The 21,322-nt window shown below is 30.0% G+C and overlaps 2 protein-coding genes across 2 annotated transcripts; one reads left to right on the forward strand and one right to left on the reverse strand.

Annotated features, from left to right (window-relative positions):
* Window positions 1–11,329: 11,329 nt before the first annotated feature.
* LOC113381122 lies at window positions 11,330–13,777 on the reverse strand. The gene is made up of 2 exons (XM_026620100.1): window positions 12,256–13,777; window positions 11,330–12,126 (listed from the first exon to the last, which is right to left on the reverse strand). The coding sequence occupies exons 1-2, from the start codon at window positions 13,775–13,777 to the stop codon at window positions 11,330–11,332; spliced, it is 2,319 nt and encodes a 772-aa protein (XP_026475885.1).
* A 2,718-nt stretch (window positions 13,778–16,495) lies between these two features.
* Window positions 16,496–21,102, forward strand: LOC113381123 (zinc finger protein 420-like; the record flags this gene model as incomplete). Its single annotated transcript, XM_026620101.1, has 2 exons — window positions 16,496–16,598; window positions 20,407–21,102. Coding segments are annotated over exons 1-2 (799 nt in total), but the record flags the coding sequence as incomplete, so codon positions are not given.
* Between the last annotated feature and the right edge of the window lie 220 nt (window positions 21,103–21,322).

Raw genomic sequence — 21,322 nt, forward strand, 5'->3', positions numbered from 1 at the left:
TGGTTGTTTAAAATATGTGTGACTCTATAATTAATACATAATCGCATATTATTCACTTGTTAATTGCAGTTATATTAATACGAACTATAAATTTAACACCTTTAAATGCACTTAAGCAGTACAACTTGAAACGCAAACCCTTAAGTATCTCGATTTCAAAATAAATGAGCTTAAGCCACTTTTAAAATAAACCGGCTCATAATCAAGTATAAAAAAAAAACAAATATTCAGGGTTATTGTAACATTAAGTCTAACGTTTTGGTAAAAAGCAATTTGCTCAAGGGAGATGGATTGTTATATCCATATTCCCATAGCCCAAAGCTGCAAGCCATATCGTAATGGCAACTCTAGCCTAAGAAGCACGGAGTACAGATCAAACATTCACGAATAAGAAACAAGTAAGCAAGCAGGGTAAAAATAACAAAGACATTCTTGAGAATCAATAACAAAAGGTCCTAACTTATATGCATAGAATTTTCATGAATCAATCAATAAACTAAAATTTATTTTGAAGTTGCAAGTGTTTTCATTACTCACAAGTTAAAATATATATAAATTTCATCTTTGCTGAAGGCAATACAGAACAATAACATACAATATCAATAATACCAAGTACAGAAATTTGATCCTCAATTAACATCATAATAACATTTTTATGGACTACTGACCACATGTGCCTTAAAACGTTTCATAGAATACAACACAGTAAATGATACTAATTAAATCCAACGCTATAAAAAAACATGCAGTAACTTACTTGATACGATCTCTTACATAAGTTACCACACAATTAATTATAAAACATAGGATGATTTTGTCCAGTAAAATATTCACATAACCCTTGATCACAATGAATAGTAAGGCTTCACTAACATCTGAAATCATAAAACATTAAAACATTTGATATACAGATATTAAATATTTTATAACAATCACCAAAACAGTAAATATCAAACGACAAATAAGATTGAAACTAGTAGGTTGATTAAGAATATTAACAACCCAAAACTTGCTTTGAAACAAAATCTATACCTCTAGTCTAGTATTCATATAGTATTCATCAATACCTCAAATGAATCAATAGCATGTTTTAATAATCTCAATAAAGTTGATGGACGTTAACGATTACTTGACATACAAAATCAAAACGAAGCTTCCTTCAACGTCAAAGTTCCATGCTTTTATCGCATATTAAATTAATAACCAACATGATGAATCAATCAAAATACTAACCAAAACCTGCAAACAGTTTTATCGCCTAATTATGTCACTAATCATTAAATAAATTTAAATACAAACAAACTATTTTAATAAGAACGAATTTAATATGTCATAAACACGAAGATTATTATATCGTCTCGGCACGAAGAGACCAACGCCATAGAATACGAATATTCATAGAACCGCATCTATGGGCCGGATGTAAGGCAGTCGGCACACATATCAAATTTGCTATGTGTGTGACTGCAGCGCCAGACTAAATATGAACTACGGGAGGCTATCAGCATGGGGAGTGTGGCATAGATAAATAAGCATAAATAGATCGCTATCTCGGGCCATTTGACGTTACACTCATTTTAATTTACGAATAGATCACTACATGGCAGCACATGTACATACAGTATGTAAATTAACCCCTGGTATTACTTCTACATTTGTACATAAAATCAATACAGCCCAAAAATCTGAAAAAAATTATTATTTGAAATAAGAACAAAATATACGAAATACAAAATATATTTTCAAATATATCACAGACATATTTTTGAAGAATTATAAACTAAACAGAAATAACTGACTACTATTAATTAAAGTATATTACAGACATATTTTTAAAGTACTTATTCTATTAATATTCTAGAAATAACTTATTCATATTAATTACTTAATGACTAATAATAATATATTAAAAACTTAAAAACTAAGAAGTAAAAAGCGCAGGAGTATTGATGATGAAATGACAAATTTAGAAGAAATGACAAGTAATGCAATAATTTAAAAGGACAAAAAGAACAGCACATTTTTAAAAAAGAATGAATATTTTCCAAACAAAATAATCCTAAAAACAATATATATATATATATATATATATATATATTGAAATCCAAATTGAGATAAAACTAAATTCCTAGGATTAAAATTCATTTACAAGACATTCTTGTTTGTTATCTCTTCATTTAATAGTTATTTTGCTATCTAATCAATCATTAATAAAGTTATATTTGACGAAATCTTTGAATAGTTTCTGTGTAAATGTTTTTTTAAATGTAAGTAACCAAAACCCTGAACTACTTTTAATTTATACCAATTGTAGCTCAAATCTATCTATCGTTTTAATCCAGTTTTTATTGCAAGGAGGTTTAGTTAAAACTATAACTAAACCCTTGCGCTTTATAAACTGTCTGGTCTTTGAGTATGCTCTCTTAATTGAGACATTATCAAAATTCTTGCCCTTACATTTTAAGTTTCCAGAAAATTTGAAAACTTCTCAGAACATTGTATACTCTGTTGGAATTTATCCTTTAAATTATTGCATGACAAAATTTGATGTATCATACATCTTCTGGGTGTTAAGGCACTCCTACGCCTTATCATTGCATTCTGCGGCAATTTGCAGCTACCATCAAGGACTTCTATTGAATATATTGTTATATCATATTAATTGAAGATATTGTAATTATCATATTAAATATTTTTGCTGCAATTAGTATGAAAAAATACCTTTTCGGAAAACTGGTGTTAGAATAGGTGACTTTTAACCTGCACTTCACAATCTTAGAGGTGCTGCAAAAATCTTTTTCAAGGTGTTTAGGCTTCGATCTCCTAAGAACATAAGATTCATTTATTAATATTTTTTTGCAAATGTTATTGAAGTATTTAGAGTTATAATTACTTGGCTTTGTCCTTGGAGTTGCAGATTTTTCTTCTGGTTCTGTATCAGAGCATTCTCCAGTGACTTGAAAACTATTTTGTTATTGCCGTAAAGGAGACACTTCTATTTGGTTTCGATTTCAAATTATTGTTGATTTGTGCCACAAACCGAAAAGTTAGGTCATCCATTAAAAGATTATTCGCCCTCTGCATCCAAATTGAAAGCATCTTTTTACACACAAATATATATAATATATATTTACACAAACAACATGCAACATTTTAATAGTATTGTGATGATACATATTCATTATATGCATAATACATCATTATATACATACCTGATAATTAGATGCCGGAAAGACATGCATTTTTTTATTATATTTGGGGTTATAACAATTTGGCACATAACACTTTATCATTTTAACTTAATAATAAATGAAAAAAGTATTCACCAAAACATAATTCTCGTAAACAATCACAGAAAATCTCAACTACAATACGCGATGACAATTTGACAACTTATAGAAAATGGCCGATCAAATCAATGTTGATCAAGCCAGCTGCTAGATCAATTAAATTGGAAATCGTAGCGCCATCCTTCGAACTATTCAAATACCAATCCATTTCAAAACACGGTAATCTACATTTGTTCGGAGATTACCGGCCATGGAGTGTGGGGTCTTGAGTAGTGTCGATTTTTAAAAACAGATGACTCATGTGTGCTCAAACTACAAATCGTTCAGCTTCGTGCAAGTGGAGCAAACACGCGAGGCTGTCAAGTATTTGATCGCTGCACGAATAACATAAGATTGTGAACTCGTGTTGTTTCTAATTAATTAATTGTGTTTAAGTAAACATTTAAGTGAAATTTAATGTGATAAAGGGTTTTTATTGTACCCAAAACAGTGCCAAGTGCGGGTTAAAATATTCAGCTATTCCAATACCAGTTCCCGCAAAGGTACTTTTTTATAATAATTGCAGCAATAATTATATATAATCAGATATAATATTATACTGCATATGTGTCTTGGGGTACCTGCAAATTGCCGCAAAATGAACGAACAAAGCGCAGATTTACTTTTGACACCCAAGGAATGCAAGACGTAATACAACTTACATTTTTTTTCAGAGAGATAGAATAAGAAGGATTCATAAACAATACAATAATTTAAGAAATAAGTCTGTGCAAATAGTCTCCAAAGGCCTACTATTTTTGGAGACAAATATTTATTTTGCCATGTCCTCAAACATTGAGAAAGTTACATTCAGAGATACAATAGTATAGCGGTATTAATGAGTGTCTCTTAAAAAGTGTTAGTAGCAAATACTGTGTTTTGATGTTTGATGAAATATCATTATTTTCGGTATTATTATATGATTGGATTGAATCTCATATTGTTTATGTTGCAAAACATTTAATTAGTATTGGTTTAAATGTTCATGGAAGTAAGTTCATTATTATATTTAATGATATTATCAATTACATTAGCAAATGTAAACACTTATAAAGCGAGTCTATACCGTACATAATATTTTAATGTATTTTGATTGAAGATTAGTGTTATAATATTCTTCAAATAAAACTTCCCACATCCCATTATAATGTTTAAGTTCAAGTAATATTTGTTACCGACCTTGGGAATCAAAAATATTGCTCTTATCTTTCAATTAGTATGTGCATAAAACATTATTCTGTTCATTGCGAACACTTTGTTGATCTTTTATGGACATTTCAATGATAATATTTTCACGATAAAACATGGTTAAATATAATGGTATAAAACACTCCTACAGAAACTATTAAAAGGTTTCGTTAAATGCAACTTTACTATTAATTCATTAGATAGCAAAATAACTATTAAATGCAGAATGACTAAAAAATAATGTCTCGTAAATGAGTTTTAATCCTAGAAATTTGGATGCCTTTCAATTTTGATTTCAATATATATATATATATATATATATATATATATATATATATATATATATTATGTTTTTAGGACTTTCTTGTTTGTGAAGTATTTTGTATTTTTTAACAAATTATCTGTTCTTTTTAACCTTTTAAATTTTTGTATTATTTGTCACTCCTTCTAAATTTGTTATTTCATCGTGCGCTTCTGTGCTTTTAGCTTTTTCTTAGTTTTTAAGTTTTTAATATATAATATTAATATTAGTCATTAAGTAATTAATATTAGTGTGTTCCTGTGCTTTTGGTTTTTTCTTAGTTTTTAAGTTTTCAATATATTAATATTAGTCAGCGGTGTCGGAAGCAAATTTTTGATGGGTGGGCTCGTTTCTTTTTTTTAGACAGTGGCTCGAGCCCACGCAGCCCACACGGTTCCGACGCACGGTACCGACGCACGGTTCCGACGCACGGTTCCGACGCCACTGATATTAGTCATTAAGTAATTAATATTAGCCACTTTTAAAATAAACCGGCTCATAATCAAGTATAAAAAAAACAAATATTCAGGGTTATTGTAACATTAAGTCTAACGTTTTGGTAAAAAGCAATTTGCTCAAGGGAGATGGATTGTTATATCCATATTCCCATAGCCCAAAGCTGCAAGCCATATCGTAATGGCAACTCTAGCCTAAGAAGCACGGAGTACAGATCAAACATTCACGAATAAGAAACAAGTAAGCAAGCAGGGTAAAAATAACAAAAGACATTCTTGAGAATCAATAACAAAAGGTCCTAACTCATATGCATAAAATTTTCATCAATCAATCAATAAACTAAAATTTATTTTGAAGTTGCAAGTGTTTTCATTACTCACAAGTTAAATATATATAAATTTCATCTTTGCTGAAGGCAATACAGAACAATAACATACAATATCAATAATACCAAGTACAGAAATTTGATCCTCAATTAACATCATAATAACATTTTTATGGACTACTGACCACATGTGCCTTAAAACGTTTCATAGAATACAACACAGTAAATGATACTAATTAAATCCAACGCTATAAAAAAACATGCAGTAACTTACTTGATACGATCTCTTACATAAGTTACCACACAATTAATTATAAAACATAGGATGATTTTGTCCAGTAAAATATTCACATAACCCTTGATCACAATGAATAGTAAGGCTTCACTAACATCTGAAATCATAAAACATTAAAACATTTGATATACAGATATTAAATATTTTATAACAATCACCAAAACAGTAAATATCAAACGACAAATAAGATTGAAACTAGTAGGTTGATTAAGAATATTAACAACCCAAAACTTGCTTTGAAACAAAATCTATACCTCTAGTCTAGTATTCATATAGTATTCATCAATACCTCAAATGAATCAATAGCATGTTTTAATAATCTCAATAAAGTTGATGGACGTTAACGATTACTTGACATACAAAATCAAAACGAAGCTTCCTTCAACGTCAAAGTTCCATGCATATGCATATATATATATATATATATATATATTTATGTTTTTAGGACTTTCTTGTTTGTGAAGTATTTTGTATTTTTTAACAAATTATCTGTTCTTTTTAACCTTTTAAATTTTTGTATTATTTGTCACTCCTTCTAAATTTGTTATTTCATCGTGCGCTTCTGTGCTTTTAGCTTTTTCTTAGTTTTTAAGTTTTTAATATATAATATTAATATTAGTCATTAAGTAATTAATATTAGTGTGTTCCTGTGCTTTTGGTTTTTTCTTAGTTTTTAAGTTTTCAATATATTAATATTAGTCAGCGGTGTCGGAAGCAAATTTTTGATGGGTGGGCTCGTTTCTTTTTTTTAGACAGTGGCTCGAGCCCACGCAGCCCACACGGTTCCGACGCACGGTACCGACGCACGGTTCCGACGCACGGTTCCGACGCCACTGATATTAGTCATTAAGTAATTAATATTAGTTAGTTATTTCTGCTTAGTTTAGTTCAATACTTCTGTGGTTTTCTCCACTTAGATCTTTAGTTTTTGAGATATTATTTATACATAACTATGGAATTAAATTACTTATAATTATGTATAACAATTATTATATTTTCAAACATTTCATAACTGTAATTATAATTGTTAATATAAATATAATTTTATTTGTTCTTTAAACATATGTAATATATTTAAAAATATATATTTTGTATTTTGTATGATTTGTTCTTATTTCCAATATTAAAAATTATTCAGGTTTTTTGGGCTGTATACGATACGTACAAATTTAAAGGTAATGCCAGGGGTTAATTTAAATATTGTACATAAGCTGCCATCTATTTTTAAAAATTTGTATTGCAATCGAGGTAACATCAAATCGCCGAACATAGCGCAATAGATTTATACTTGTTTATCTATGGCTATCAGTGTGCGCTTTTCAAGCATTTTTATATGTTTGTGAAAGAAAAGGATTATTAAAGAAAAGTTATGAATAATAATAAACAAGTTACAACAAAAAAGTTAAAGTTCAATGGTTATTGTCATTTTAAAATTTACTTCAATGTACTTAAAATACAGGTAAGTACAATGATAACATAAAAAAAAGAAATGCAGTAAATATTTATACGGTTGAGTTACTTAAAACTTATGTCGAAATATCGAAATAGTTCTCAAAAACAATATTATAATAGTGATAAAAATATTTTCTCAAGAGAATAAGTATATAATATTTTAATTCACTAATTTTTTTTATCATTTTTGGTCAAACTATAGACTTGAACCTTATCATAAAGACAGGATTTGAGTCCATCCCCCACCACATAAAATTCCAGTTGGAAACAAACAACTGTTCACGTTGATTTAATTTCCATTTGGCTGTAGGAAATTTATAGAATTTACATTCGCTTATTCTACTGTTGTTTTTACAATCTACTACACACAACTTCGTTGTCTCATTTTTATTTAATTTATTTAAATATGAAATAAAATAATATTTCAGTTGTATTTGTTTACAATTTTACTTATAGTAGCCTCTCATAATGCTCAAAGTGACCACTACGAACGCTTTAGTTGATTTGCTTTCCCCTTCCATACCTTCACGCATAGATAAACAAACATAACAAATAAAGTTGGTAAAGCGCATTTGTTCGTTCTATGTTTGCCCGTATGGTTTATTTTTTTTATTATTTTAATAATTTTTACAACTGTTCTGAAACAGACAACAAGTAAAATATCGAAGGTCTTACCTATTGTTGATTAATGCCAAAGAAATTTTCTTTTCAATCTGGCCTTGGTAGAGATTGGTACAGTTGCTCTGAAGTTTTCTGGCAAGCTAGTTTGGGTGGTCAGCTAGACGATTTTTATATTTATGTAAGTAAGCTATTATTTCATCCTTAACTGTGCTAGTGCCTGTGTGTTAACCAATTTGGAACATACTTTGGTGCTTTCAAAATTTCTTTTAATAACTTGTTTTAAAATTTTTTAATTATTCAAGAGTTGAAAGTTGGTTTTCATAGCAGTATCTCCTATGTCCAAATTGGTTTAATGATGGCTTTATACAGGTAAATTTTATTATGCGTGTCAAATTTTGATTTTCGTCCAAGGAGCCAAAAATATCTTTTTCTGGCTTCTTCAAGCTGCTTCCTCTTTTTCTTAATGTGTTCTTTCCAGATTAGCCTTTTATTCAGGTGTAAACCTAGATATTTTACTGTACCTGATTGATCTATAATTTTGTCATTAAATCCTACTGCATGACAAGTTTGGACTTCCTGCTGTTAACTTCTATTCTCCACAACCTTAACCAATTTTGTATTACGTCAAGATGATTATGCAGTATTTTTGATGCAATTATTGGATCTTCATGTATTGCCAGAATGTCATCTTTCTGTGGCAGGTCCGCGGTGTATATGAGATAAATCACTAATTTTACTTTAGTATTATAGCATATAATACTAAAGTAAATAATAATAATTATAGCATATTTCAAGTCGAGTCTTGTCACTGACCTTAAAGCACTTATGCCAAGCAGTCAGAAACTTGATTTACTTCATTTTTTGGTAATTTTTGTAAATTGGAATATAGTTAGTGAAGGGCTACTGTAAAAAATTAGTGAAGATAGGGCTACTGGAACCGAAAGAATTGTTGCATTCCGCAACATTCTTTTTCATAATGTTTTTGTTAGTTTTATATATAGTTTATTCCATATATCATTTTTAGATTATAATGGGTAGTTGTAATTTTATTATAAAGTAATGAGAAAAATTCAAATTCAAGCTAATCTTTTTAAAAAGTCAAGTCAACCCGGCAGAAAAAAACATAAATAAAAAACCGCCCAGGCCAAACCGGGACACCTTATTATTCTAAATCTAAGAAGCATTTTTTGTTAAATCTTTTACCGATACTATACTACATTACATTAAAGTCCCACGTTGGGAAACACTGGTTTAGAGTATATTTTGTTGGATAATATCTGGTGCGTGGTGGCACCAGGAGCAAATTTTTGATGGGTAAGCTCGTTTTTCTGGGGGAAATCTTTGAGCAAATAATTGTTTGTATTCCTTACAACCTTTATAGTTGGCTGTGTGGTTTTCATTACACAGTACGCATTTGACATTTTTGTTCATGCGATCTGTTCATTTGCAGTCTTTGCTGACATGATCGCCATTTTACACATCTTGCGTTTCTGAAACAATAAGATTTAGTGTGACCATAACGTTGACATTTTGTACTCTGTACAATTTTTCTTGTTGGATTTTTGGGCTCAATTTTAACTCTAATTCTGTTTAAAAATTCTATATTGAAGATGTCTTTGATGTTAATGTTTTGTTCCAATTCTACCATAAGCATATGCAGTAAAGCACGAGCAAGTCTGTGCTTAATGTTGGCTATATACACAACTTTGTGTCCATGAGATTCAATGTTGTTTTCGATGTCATCTATATCGGTGCTAAAGTGAATATTTCTAATGACTATTTTAAATGTTTGGTTGGATTTGCTTGGAAAAGAGTGCATCTGTGTATTTTTAATTTTTAAGAGGTTCAAAATTTTGTTATATAGCTGTGCAGTACTCAACTGTATTCTGACTTGAAATGTACCAACAATTTTGTTAGTATAGTTACCTTTGGCGTGTGTTTCTAGTAAATTTGACAAAGGTCTGATGTCTTTAGCATCGTGGACAAAAATTGGCGGTGGTTTTAAGACTACTTCTTCTTCTGTTGGCTCTTGAACATCATTTAAAATTTCAAAGAAATTGTTGGTTAATGTAGGGTTTAACCAATACTCTGCAGATTTATTTGCTTTATGTTTTTTGTACTTAACCTCGATCCATTCTTCAAAGCTTATGATTTTTTATTCTTGTTTGGAAGTCGATGGTAGTTGGTTGTGTGTATTTGAAACATGTGGTGACTCAGAATGAACATTATCTGAAGAATCGTTGGGGTCCGGTTCTGCCTATTTGGATTTTTTATATGAATTTTTTCGCTTTTTTGAGGCATCGGTTGTGAATTAGTTTGTTCAACATCCATATTTTCTTGACAATTAATCGAATTTTCATTCAAATTACTTCTTCGGTTTTTAGCTACTAAATGATGTGATAAATTGAGACGTAATTTTTCTGTGGTTTGATCCGAACATGTTCGCAAATGTAATATGTTATTTGTTGTGGTGGCACAAAAAATATGTGATGTAAACACACTAATTAATATACAAGTTAAGTACACTGTTATATAGGAACAAAGTCTGTCTGTATAGGAACAAAGTAAGCTCAGAAAAAATAAACTATATAAATATCAAACTTTGATTATGGATTGCACTATATAGTTTAATAATTTGACGCAAGAGCATTAACTTTCGTTCGTGTCGAGGATTCGTGTCGACTTGAATAACTGTCCATGATTTATACCCAGCTATTTATTCTTACATATATGTATATAACATGATTAATATATAAATAGAAAAAAAACAGATAAAGAGATTTATGCAATTTGTTACGGATGGGGGTTGGTTAGACCCTTTCGGAATAGCTAATTGAATTGGACTCAATAACTATTCCGAGGAATTGATATTATTGAATATATTAAGTAAAATATTCGACGTTCTCTACGTGCTCGGCGGTCCAGTCGGATGGCGGCTTCGAGTTCGGATATCTCAGTTCGCTTCAAATTCGGACTCTGGGGAAGAAATGAACTTCAAAACACAAATAAGTAACACTTGCACTGATTAAAAGGTATTTATTTCATTAAGTAATAACTAATGATCGAAATATATCACAAAAACACGTATGGAAAGTACAAGTAAAACGGTGTACGTGACCAGCCAACGCGAGAGAGCTATCTCGGTACGTGACCAGCTATCACATCCAAATCTTTTAGGATTGCCAGAAAAAAAGTGTTGTCTGAATATTAAAAATATTCTCTGGCGCCATCTAACAGGTTCTGGCGCAAACATATTCCCCAGTCTAAAAGGGATACCTTTTATAATCCTGTATTTCTTGATATCGGTTGATAGAAAAATAATTCACTATTTTGGAAATTGGAATGTCTTGTCACAGTTTTAGTTATTGAAAAGGTAAAGGACAAAGTTTGACCACCGGTCGCTTAACTAGTGTGTCTCCAATTTTGACTGATGCTACTCTCACTATTCCATCGTCGCCTGGAAAAACTTCTTCGATCCTTCCTAATCCCCAATGTAATGGTCGTGTATTTTCTTGTTTAACAATTACCAGATCATCCTTTTTTATAGGATTGGTTACAGTGTTCCATTTTTGACGAACCTGTAATTCAGTAAGATATTCTCTACTCCATCGCTTCCAGTATGATGCGACTATTTGGTCTAATAATTGCTTTCTTTTCGACAAATTTAAGTTTTCATAATCAACCGGCATATCCGACAGTGGTTCTTGCATCAAAAAATGTGCCGGTGTAAGGGGTTGTGGATCCGATGGATCGCTACTCTGCCAACATAACGGTCTTGAGTTTAGTAAAGCCTCGATTTGATTGAGAACGGTAATAAACTCTTCGTAACATAATATTTGTGTGCCCATAACCTTTAACAAATGGTTTTTTACTGATTTAATATTTGCTTCCCAAATGCCCCCAAAATGTGAAGCATGCGGTGGATTAAATTTCCATTCGATGTTATGTGAAATTAAGACTTTAAAATTTGTTTTATACTCATCGGAATTTAACAGAATATATAAGGAATCAAGATTATTTTTTGCACCTATAAAATTTGTTCCACAATCAGAATAGATGCATTCAATGGGACCGCGCCGAGCTAGAAATCGTTTTAAGCAATCTAGAAACGTATCACTTGTCAAATCAGAAGCTAGCTCGAGATGTATAGCTTTGGTAGCTAAATAAATAGAAAGGCATATAGTAGTCTTGTATGTTCGAAAGTGAAGCGTTATATGGAGGCATAGAATATCAATTCAATCAAAATTTCATGAGAAAGAACATTTTTAATAATATTGCGTAAAAGTACTTGAAGGTTGAAGTAAATTTGATATCGAACCCATTATTATATAACCCAGTCGGGTTTCTAGTGCTATAGGTGAACCTTGACCATTTTTCACCTTATTAGTACCCATAACTTCGCTGAAAACATCACATCCTAATATGCCGTCGACCGTTTGAGGCACATAAAACTTTAGATCCGCTAGTGGGTACTTCAAGAATGATTGGATTGATGATACTGGAATCGTGGTTTGTGGTTGTTTTCTCACAATTTCTTGCACAACGTATGCACATATTGGCAATTGATAGGGATTGATTGTGGATTTTAAAGTGAAGTTAACCAATCCTATTACGTTTTGTGACAAATTTCCTAATCCAATTACTTTGGCTGAAACTGGTTGAACTTTCAAATAGGCCTTTCTACACCAAGCTAATGTAACGAAATTTTTATCACTTGCTGAATCAATTATAGTACGTAGTGGATTATTTTTCTTTTTGGTAGAAACCGTTGTTACAGCTGTCGGCAATATTGTTGTATTATGCGCAAGTTTGTTGTTACTGGTAGTGCATAAAACTGTATTATTAGATTTCAAATTAGACGGATTACCTTGATTTGTATTCGCAAGATTCTTATCAATATGCAGTAATGTATGATGCGGTTCCTCACATATAAGACAAGTTCTATTCGATCGACACGCAACTGTCGTCTTATGGCTTAAACAATTCACACATAGATGTAATTTCTGAATAATTGCTCGCCGATCAGGAATATTCATTGCAAGAAATTTTGAACATGTAAATGTTCTATGTTTTTCCCGGCAAACAAGACATTTATAATCATATTTCATGAATGATGACAGTCTAGATGTTGTATTTTTATCATTAGGTTTATCATCTGTGTAATTGTTAGTTATACTTGTCATACCATAAACTTGATTTTTCGCTTGTTGCGACTTATGAAGAAATTTGAGGAGATCTTGGTATTTAGGAAATTCTCCTTGATAAGAATGCTCAAATTTCTCCTGCAAAATGGGATCGAGTTTTGAGAATGCCATAGACGTTATCATAAAGTCAAATGCATCTTGAAGATTTAATTGTGAAAGGGCTTGTACGGCTGTATCGAATTGTTCCAGAAATAGGTCTATTTGTGATGATGTAATAGTTTTAAACGATAAGAGCTGTTTAAAGTAAGTGGTGGCTAAATATCTTTTATTCTGGTATTTTTTTAATAGTGCTTCCCATAAAATCGGATAATTATTTGCAGTTGGTAGTATGAAATTAAAAATTTTTAATACCGAACCTTCTAACGCACCTTTTAAAAAATGAAATTTGGATACGTTATCTAATCTTGTATTTTCATGAATTAATGCTCTAAAGGTTTCATAAAATAAAAGCCATTGTTGTATATTGCCGGAAAATTTTGGAACTTCTATGGATGGTAAATGATGATTTGGAACACTGTCCGGTATTGGCGAATTACTTATATTTTGATTATCCAACATTTTTTCTATATGTTTGATTTTTCCGTACAAAATTTCCAAGGCCCTCATGTCGGCATACTCAAGTACAAAACTCGGATCCTCTAAATATCTTAATTTGTTTATTTCGTCGCTTAATTTTATGCATTGTTCTCGAGCATTTTCAATAAGGTGTAATTTTTCAAGAAATTTTAACTTACTTGCCGTATTGGTGGTAATTTGTTGAGAAATGTCATACGTTTCTTGTATTATTGAAAAATACATTTTGCTCTTCGCTGTCATTCGGTTAATCTCTGCACCCACGTCAAATTTAGGTGCCATCTGGGATTTTATTTTCTTAATATATTCAATAAATCCCAATCAAAATTAGGATCCCGGCGTCGAAGGACCAATGTTACGGATGGGGGTTGGTTAGACCCTTTCGGAATAGCTAATTGAATTCGACTCAATAACTATTCCAAGGAATTGATAGTATTGAATATATTAAGTAAAATATTCGACGTTCTCTACGTGCTCGGCGGTCTAGTCGGATGGCGGCTTCGAGTTCGGATATATTAGTTCGCTTCAAATTCGGACTCTGGGGAAGAAATGAACTTCAAAACACAAATAAGTAACACTTGCACTGATTAAAAGGTATTTATTTCATTAAGTAATAACTATTGATCGAAATATATCACAAAAACACATATGGAAAGTACAAGTAAAACGGTGTACGTGACCAGCCAACGCGAGAGAGCTTGTTCACCCGTCAGATCAGCCATAGATAAATAAGTATAAATAGATGGCAAACACGGCCGCTTTGATGTTACATCAATTATAATTCTTTCAGCATTCAATAGATGTCGCCACCAACTGTAGCACGTAAATTTACCATTAGGTTCAATTCTAGATAAGATTTATTTGAATATATAATATAGAATAGATACTTCTGATTAATTTGACTAAATGAAATTAGAACAAAATACACGCGTATCAAATATATTTTCAACAAAATCACAAATATCTTGTAAAAAATCTATGATGAGATAAAATTAAACATTTTTTCCATTAAAAAAAATATATATTTCAATATATAAAAAATATAAAATTGGTCATTTACGTGTACTATATCTAGAGAGACTGTATTTTAAACTGTGTGTGCTGAATTTGAAGCACACCAGCACCATCTGCTGAATGCTGAAAACACTCAAACCGTGTAACGCGTATTTGTTCTATGTTTACCCCCCATGAGATCAGCTATCACATCCAAATCTTTTAGGATTGCCAGAAAAAAAGTGTTGTCTGAATATTAAAAATATTCTCTGGCGCCATCTAACAGGTTCTGGCGCAAACAAATTTATTATTTATAAGTATACTACACATGTATTTTACGTTTGAATTATTTAATATATAAATGACAACACAAAAAACATAATAAGACTATAAAGACTTTATTTAATGAATAGTTCTTGCATATTTTGCAATCTTGCTACTACTATAGTAGTATTATAGTAATAATATATTATTACTATCTCCCACAAAAAATCAACAAAATAGAAGTGACGCTTATAATTTCTAATTTCTAACTTTAAATTTTCACGCTGCATAACTCGAATAATTAGAACGAAATACCGATAGCCTAATACTGCCAATCACCAAAAAAATGAAAAACAATGTTAAGATATTAACGTATATCTTTAAGTTAAAAGAAATCTTTAAGTTAAAAGCAATAAAAATTTGTTGAGAGATTACCTATTACCATAGATAAAAGAAGAGTATATTGCCTATTACCATAGATGACCATAGACTTTTTAACCATTGACCATTTTGACCATTTAGTACTTGCTTATTTATCTATGATTTAGTAGATGAAGAAACTGTGACGTCACTTGCTGATTGAAATAAAACATATTAACACCACCTTAAATCAGGCTAAGAATTTTGACATTTGCATATTTCAGCCAGCATGAAGTTGGCGACGAAATAGAAGTTAGACGTCAAGTTGAAATGTATTGGATTCATAACTTTGACAGCTAAAACCTGTCAAGATCATTATTATCATAGCCAAACAAGTATTATTATTATTATATTGTCTAATATCAAGATGATAGCCTTTATCTTAGACAATATATTACGTTAAAATACAATATATCTTGTTCCCTCATAGCAAATATTGCAGAAAAAACGAAATATATCTGTCAATTCCAAGACAGTATGAAGTATTTTGGTTTAGTATTATAACATCAGAAGTGTTTCAATTTTATTTCATTTACTGAACCTTCTATTTGTTGTTTGTTGAGTTTTAGTTAGCTTCCACTGAATTAAGGTTAAGATCGTAACCAAACCTAATAATGTATTCAACGTAACCCTTACAAAAATAATGAATAAAATGTAACCCTATGCGTAAAACGTAAGCCTAAATTATTTTTTAAAACAAAATTATAACTAAAACATTGTATAAAATCTAAGCTAGACTTAAAATAATGAATAAAATGTAACCCTATGCGTAAAACGTAAGCCTAAATTATTTTTAAAACAAAATTATAACTAAAACATTGTATAAAATCTAAGCTAGACTAAAATAATCTTTGAATGAAAAGAATCCTAAAACATAACCCTAAAATGTAAAAATTAAAATAAGAACTAAATAGGCGCGTAATCAAAAAGCCAAAGCGAATAAACTTGAACGGACATAAAAAAATAAACACAAAAGAATGAATCATAACGAAAAGCTAAAAATATTAAATATGAAACAAGTCTACTTAATAAAAAACAATACGCCGACACAACGCTGATATAAAAATGAACAAAATGGCCGACGCGCTCTTGACATCTGAAATGCTTGACAGCTTGATATCAGTCTTCGCCGGCAACTTCATGCTGGCTGAATTATGCAAAGTCTTAGCCATGGCCGGTAATCTCCGAACAAAACTCTGTAGCTCGATTTTAGTTTGAGCTGCTCTCCCTTGAAGCGCTCTTGCAGCGATTTGGCACTCATCTGGTAAGAATTTCAACGCGGGCAATCAAACAATTTCGAGAACGTTCGGTTGCGTTTATAAGTGATTAGGATTAGTTTGCAAGCAAAATGTCGATGTGTTACGTTCCAGGGTGCACTAATACCAAAAAATGCAAAATTGCATGTATTTCCAGCGAGAAATGACAAAGTACGCAATAAGAATAAAATAACCAAACATTAATCACAAATAAATATTGTTTTGGATATTGTAGACGTTTGCTATTTGGCTGGTCCAAACTAGTGTTTTCTACTAGAACCTATGTAGTATGTAAAATGATTAATAATATTTACGGGCCTTATACAATAAGTAAGTATTTTTATCAATATGCATACTTCAAAATACTTGCATCTATTACTACTAGTCTGATATAAGTTTTTATTATAGCATAATAACTGAGACATTTAACAATGATAGGAATTTTAAGGTTATAGTTATTGAAAGATAAAATTGCCGTCAGACTAACCAACTCACTGATAGGTAAGTTTTTAAGAATTATTCTTGTACTAATAATAAAGGTTTATAATAAATGATTTAACATTGATTTTTGTCAGCAGTTTTTCTCTTGGAAGTAGTTATGAAACGGGTTTACTAAACACAAGTATTGATATGAGATGAATAAACAGGGAAAAACATTAATAAAGAAATTACAAGCCAGTCTGAAACATGCTGAAATATTTGCTGATCTCCCACTGGCATTGAATAATAGTAATCATAATAATATATTAAGTCGGCTAAGAGAAGATACTGAATTATTAAATGGAAAGAAATTCATGCTTAATGATAAAATTCTAGCTGAGGGGTAATTTCGGTTTGGCTATGTTCCACGAAAAGTTTGTGAGTAGTGATAGTTGCATTTTGATATTACACAGAAATATTATTATCTGCGTTGTTTAATGATCGTAAAGATAATCACATTGTACAGATTGACAGGAACTGTCAAATGGAAGAAAGTATATTTGCTAATCTCTTTTTTATTTAGAGGAATAAAACTCCATTAACGTGCACCCCTTATTTCTGATAGAGATGTTATTCTTAAATGTGTTATTGAAGATGCCATAAGAAAACTATTAAGTACTTGTACATTGCTATTAATAATTTCCTTTTTTTATGTTAATGATGATAATGACATTTTGTTCAACATTCAAATGAACATCAACACTAGTCGTAGAAAATATTAACAGAAACAAAACAGTAACTTAATTGTTAATTAGCATTATTCGAAAAAAATATAAACTGAGTTGCTTGAGAAGATTATCGTATGCATTAATTTTGCAAATGATTTTTAAATATATTTATTTTTTACTTTTTATATGAATATAATTATTTTTCTCTTTTTAGTTTCTAGAAATTTTGTTACTTTTGCGAATAATGAAAGAGATCCGATAGCTTCTCAAATTTTTGCAAATAATGAAAGATATCCGATAGTTTCTCAAATTTTTTGATTTATTTATTATTGAGATCGAATTATGAGATGTGTTTAAATTATTTATCTTAATCTAATTGTAATTATGAGTAATCTTTGCTCTAGAAATATACCTATAAATATAGATATATATATATATATATATATATATATATATATATATATATACATATATATATACATATATATACATTTTTATTTCTTTTGTGTTTAGCTTATAAGGATGAATCTTTTGTAACCATGTGTGTAAAATACTATTGTTAAAAATAAATGTTTTTTAAAATTCAATTTCTTTTTTTTTTAATTTTGAATTCAAACGGTCTATAATATTGGTGCATTTCTATTGGCTATGTGCGAAGGCATGGAAGGGGAAGTCAAATCGACCGAAGCGTTCGTAGTGGCTAACTTGGAGCACTAAAAGGGGCTATTATAAACAAAATTTTAAACAAAAACACATAAAATATTTATTTATTTCAAATTTAAATAAGATAATTAAAAATGAGCCACCATAGCTGTTCTGTAGTGGGCTGTAGAAATACCAGCAGAAAAAGTGACTGCAAATTCTATACATTTTCTACAGCTAAGTGGAAAGAAAATCAACGGGAAAAGTGGATCGCAGCGGTTAGAAGAATAAAGTAAGTATCATAACCTTATTGTTATAAAAATACAATTCGGAGTATTATGAATAGTTGTAAAATTGTTATGTTTAGCAAAAAGAAAAATTATAAGTCAATAAATTGCTGTATTATCAAAATTTAATGCTTACTAAAAAAATTGTTTTGTAAAACAATGTAATTAATACAAGCCTGAAATAATGAAAAATACATATTTATATATTGTATATTGATTATGTATAACTATTATCTATATATTAATTACATTTTATTATATAATAATTGTAATTTTATGATTAAAAAAATAAAAGTTATCACATAGCGAAAAAATGTTTATTTTGCAAACAGTTTAATTAATACAATGCTCAAATAATGCGAAATATATATTTGTAGTGTTGATGGATCACCGTGGGTTCCCAAGCATTTGCAGTGAATCGGTCGAGGTATTGAGTCCTACCTACTTGTCAACAATATTTTCTTCAATAAGTTAATTTCGAAAAGTTAATGTAGTTTTTTTCCTGCAATTTTATTTGATGGGTCTTGTCTTTATAATAATGTCTAAATTATGTCTTTATAATAATGTCTAAGTCTTTAGTTTGACCAAAAAATTGAATAAATTAATTCACTATTTACTTATTCTATTGATAAAATATTATTTATCATTATTATCATATTATTATATTGTTTTTATTAAGAACTATTCCGAGTTTATGACATAAGCTTTGAGGCACTTAACCTTACAAATATTTACTGCATTTCTTTATTTAATTAATCATTATACTTAACAATGTCTTAAGTACGTTGAAGTAAATTTAATAATTTCAATAAACATTCAGCGTTCACATGATTACTGTATCTTGTTCATTATTATTTATAACAATTATTTGATATCTTTTTTCTTTAACAAACATGTAAAACCCATGAAAACCACACACTGATAATCCCAATTAGTTCATATTTATTACGGCGCTGCATGGGCGCTGCAGTCACGCTCGGAGCGAATAGTATTTTTTGTACGCACCCGTTCTACGATCGACGCGTGCGCACCAAGGGAGAGCAGCTCGAACTAACCCCGGCAAGTTGACAGTTAACGTGGCAACGAAATATGCCCCGAGAGAGCGATCTATATACTCTTTTTTTATCTATGGTCTTAGCTTGATTTAATGCCTCCTAACATATTACAATAATGTAACCATAGATAAATAAGCATAATGAATGTAATATAATACAAATGAAACATGACATTTAATCAATCGGGAGATTTCCTCGTTTGTCAAATTGTAAAAATTGTACATAAACAACAAATAATTATTTATTTTAGAAGTTATTTAATCCTGAAATCCTGATGATCAATTAATATTTTTTGTTCTACTAAAGTGAAGTTTGTAAATTTATATTTTACCGCCTATGCCTATACTCCCTCGGTTGGTATTAATATTTTTAACGTTATCCAACCTGATCTCATTCTTATGTGTGTGAGAGTTAATTAGAAATGTCAAAGTGTTTCGAAATATTTTGTATTTATACAAAACTATTATAAATATACATTATATTCATTATTTATTCAAAACATTTAAATTAATTTATACCTTAACTTTTTTAGGTATTTTAAATTAATTTACAATAAAATTTATTTAAAAACGTCGAAAATGTCTGAAGAAACAATTTCAAACACAACAATTAAAATTGAACCGATAGATTATCTTCAAGTGAAACAAGAATTGGATGATTACGATAATAATTATCTAGAAAACGACCAAGTATATCTACAACGATTTCTGAAATCTGAGGTAATAATCGAAGAAGAAATAAAGCAAGAAACGTTTGATGAGCAAAATGAAGAAATCTTTAATTCAAATATTGTAGTGGGTAATGCAAGCAAATCGTTTGAAAGAGTTCCAGAAAAGAACACCCATAATTTGAAACGCCATGAATGTGAAATATGCAATAAAACATTAGCGACAAAACAAACATTAAATCAACATAAAATGATTCACACTGGAGAATATCCTTATAATTGTGAATTATGCAATAAAACATTTGCAACAAAGTCAAAATTAAACAGACATAGAATGATTCACACTGAAAAATGCCCTTATAAATGTGAGACATGCAATAAAAAATTTAAAGAAAAGCAAAAATTAAACCGACATAAAATGATTCACACTAAGGAACGCTCTTATGAATGTAAGACATGCAATGAAACATTTACAACAAGGCAAAACCTATACCTACATAATGTGATTCACACTGGAGAACGTCCTTACAATTGTGAAATATGCAATAAAGCATTTACATTGAAGCAAAGCTTAAGCCGACATGAAATTATTCACATTAGAGAATACCCTTATGAGTGTGAAATATGTAATAAAACATTCACAAGAAAAGGATACTTAAAGCTACATAAAATGATTCACACTGGAGAACATCCTTATAATTGTGAAATATGCAATAAAACATTCACAACAAAGCAAAATTTAAACCGACATAAAATGGTTCACACTAGAGAACATTCTTATAATTGTGAAATATGCAATAAAACATTCTCATCGAAGTACAGCTTGAACCGACATAAAATCATTCA

Source organism: Ctenocephalides felis, unplaced genomic scaffold, assembly GCF_003426905.1.
Source record: "Ctenocephalides felis isolate EL2017-DRISC unplaced genomic scaffold, ASM342690v1 CF-g0.4_SCAFFOLD_02608, whole genome shotgun sequence".
NCBI classification, from domain to species: domain Eukaryota; kingdom Metazoa; phylum Arthropoda; class Insecta; order Siphonaptera; family Pulicidae; genus Ctenocephalides; species Ctenocephalides felis.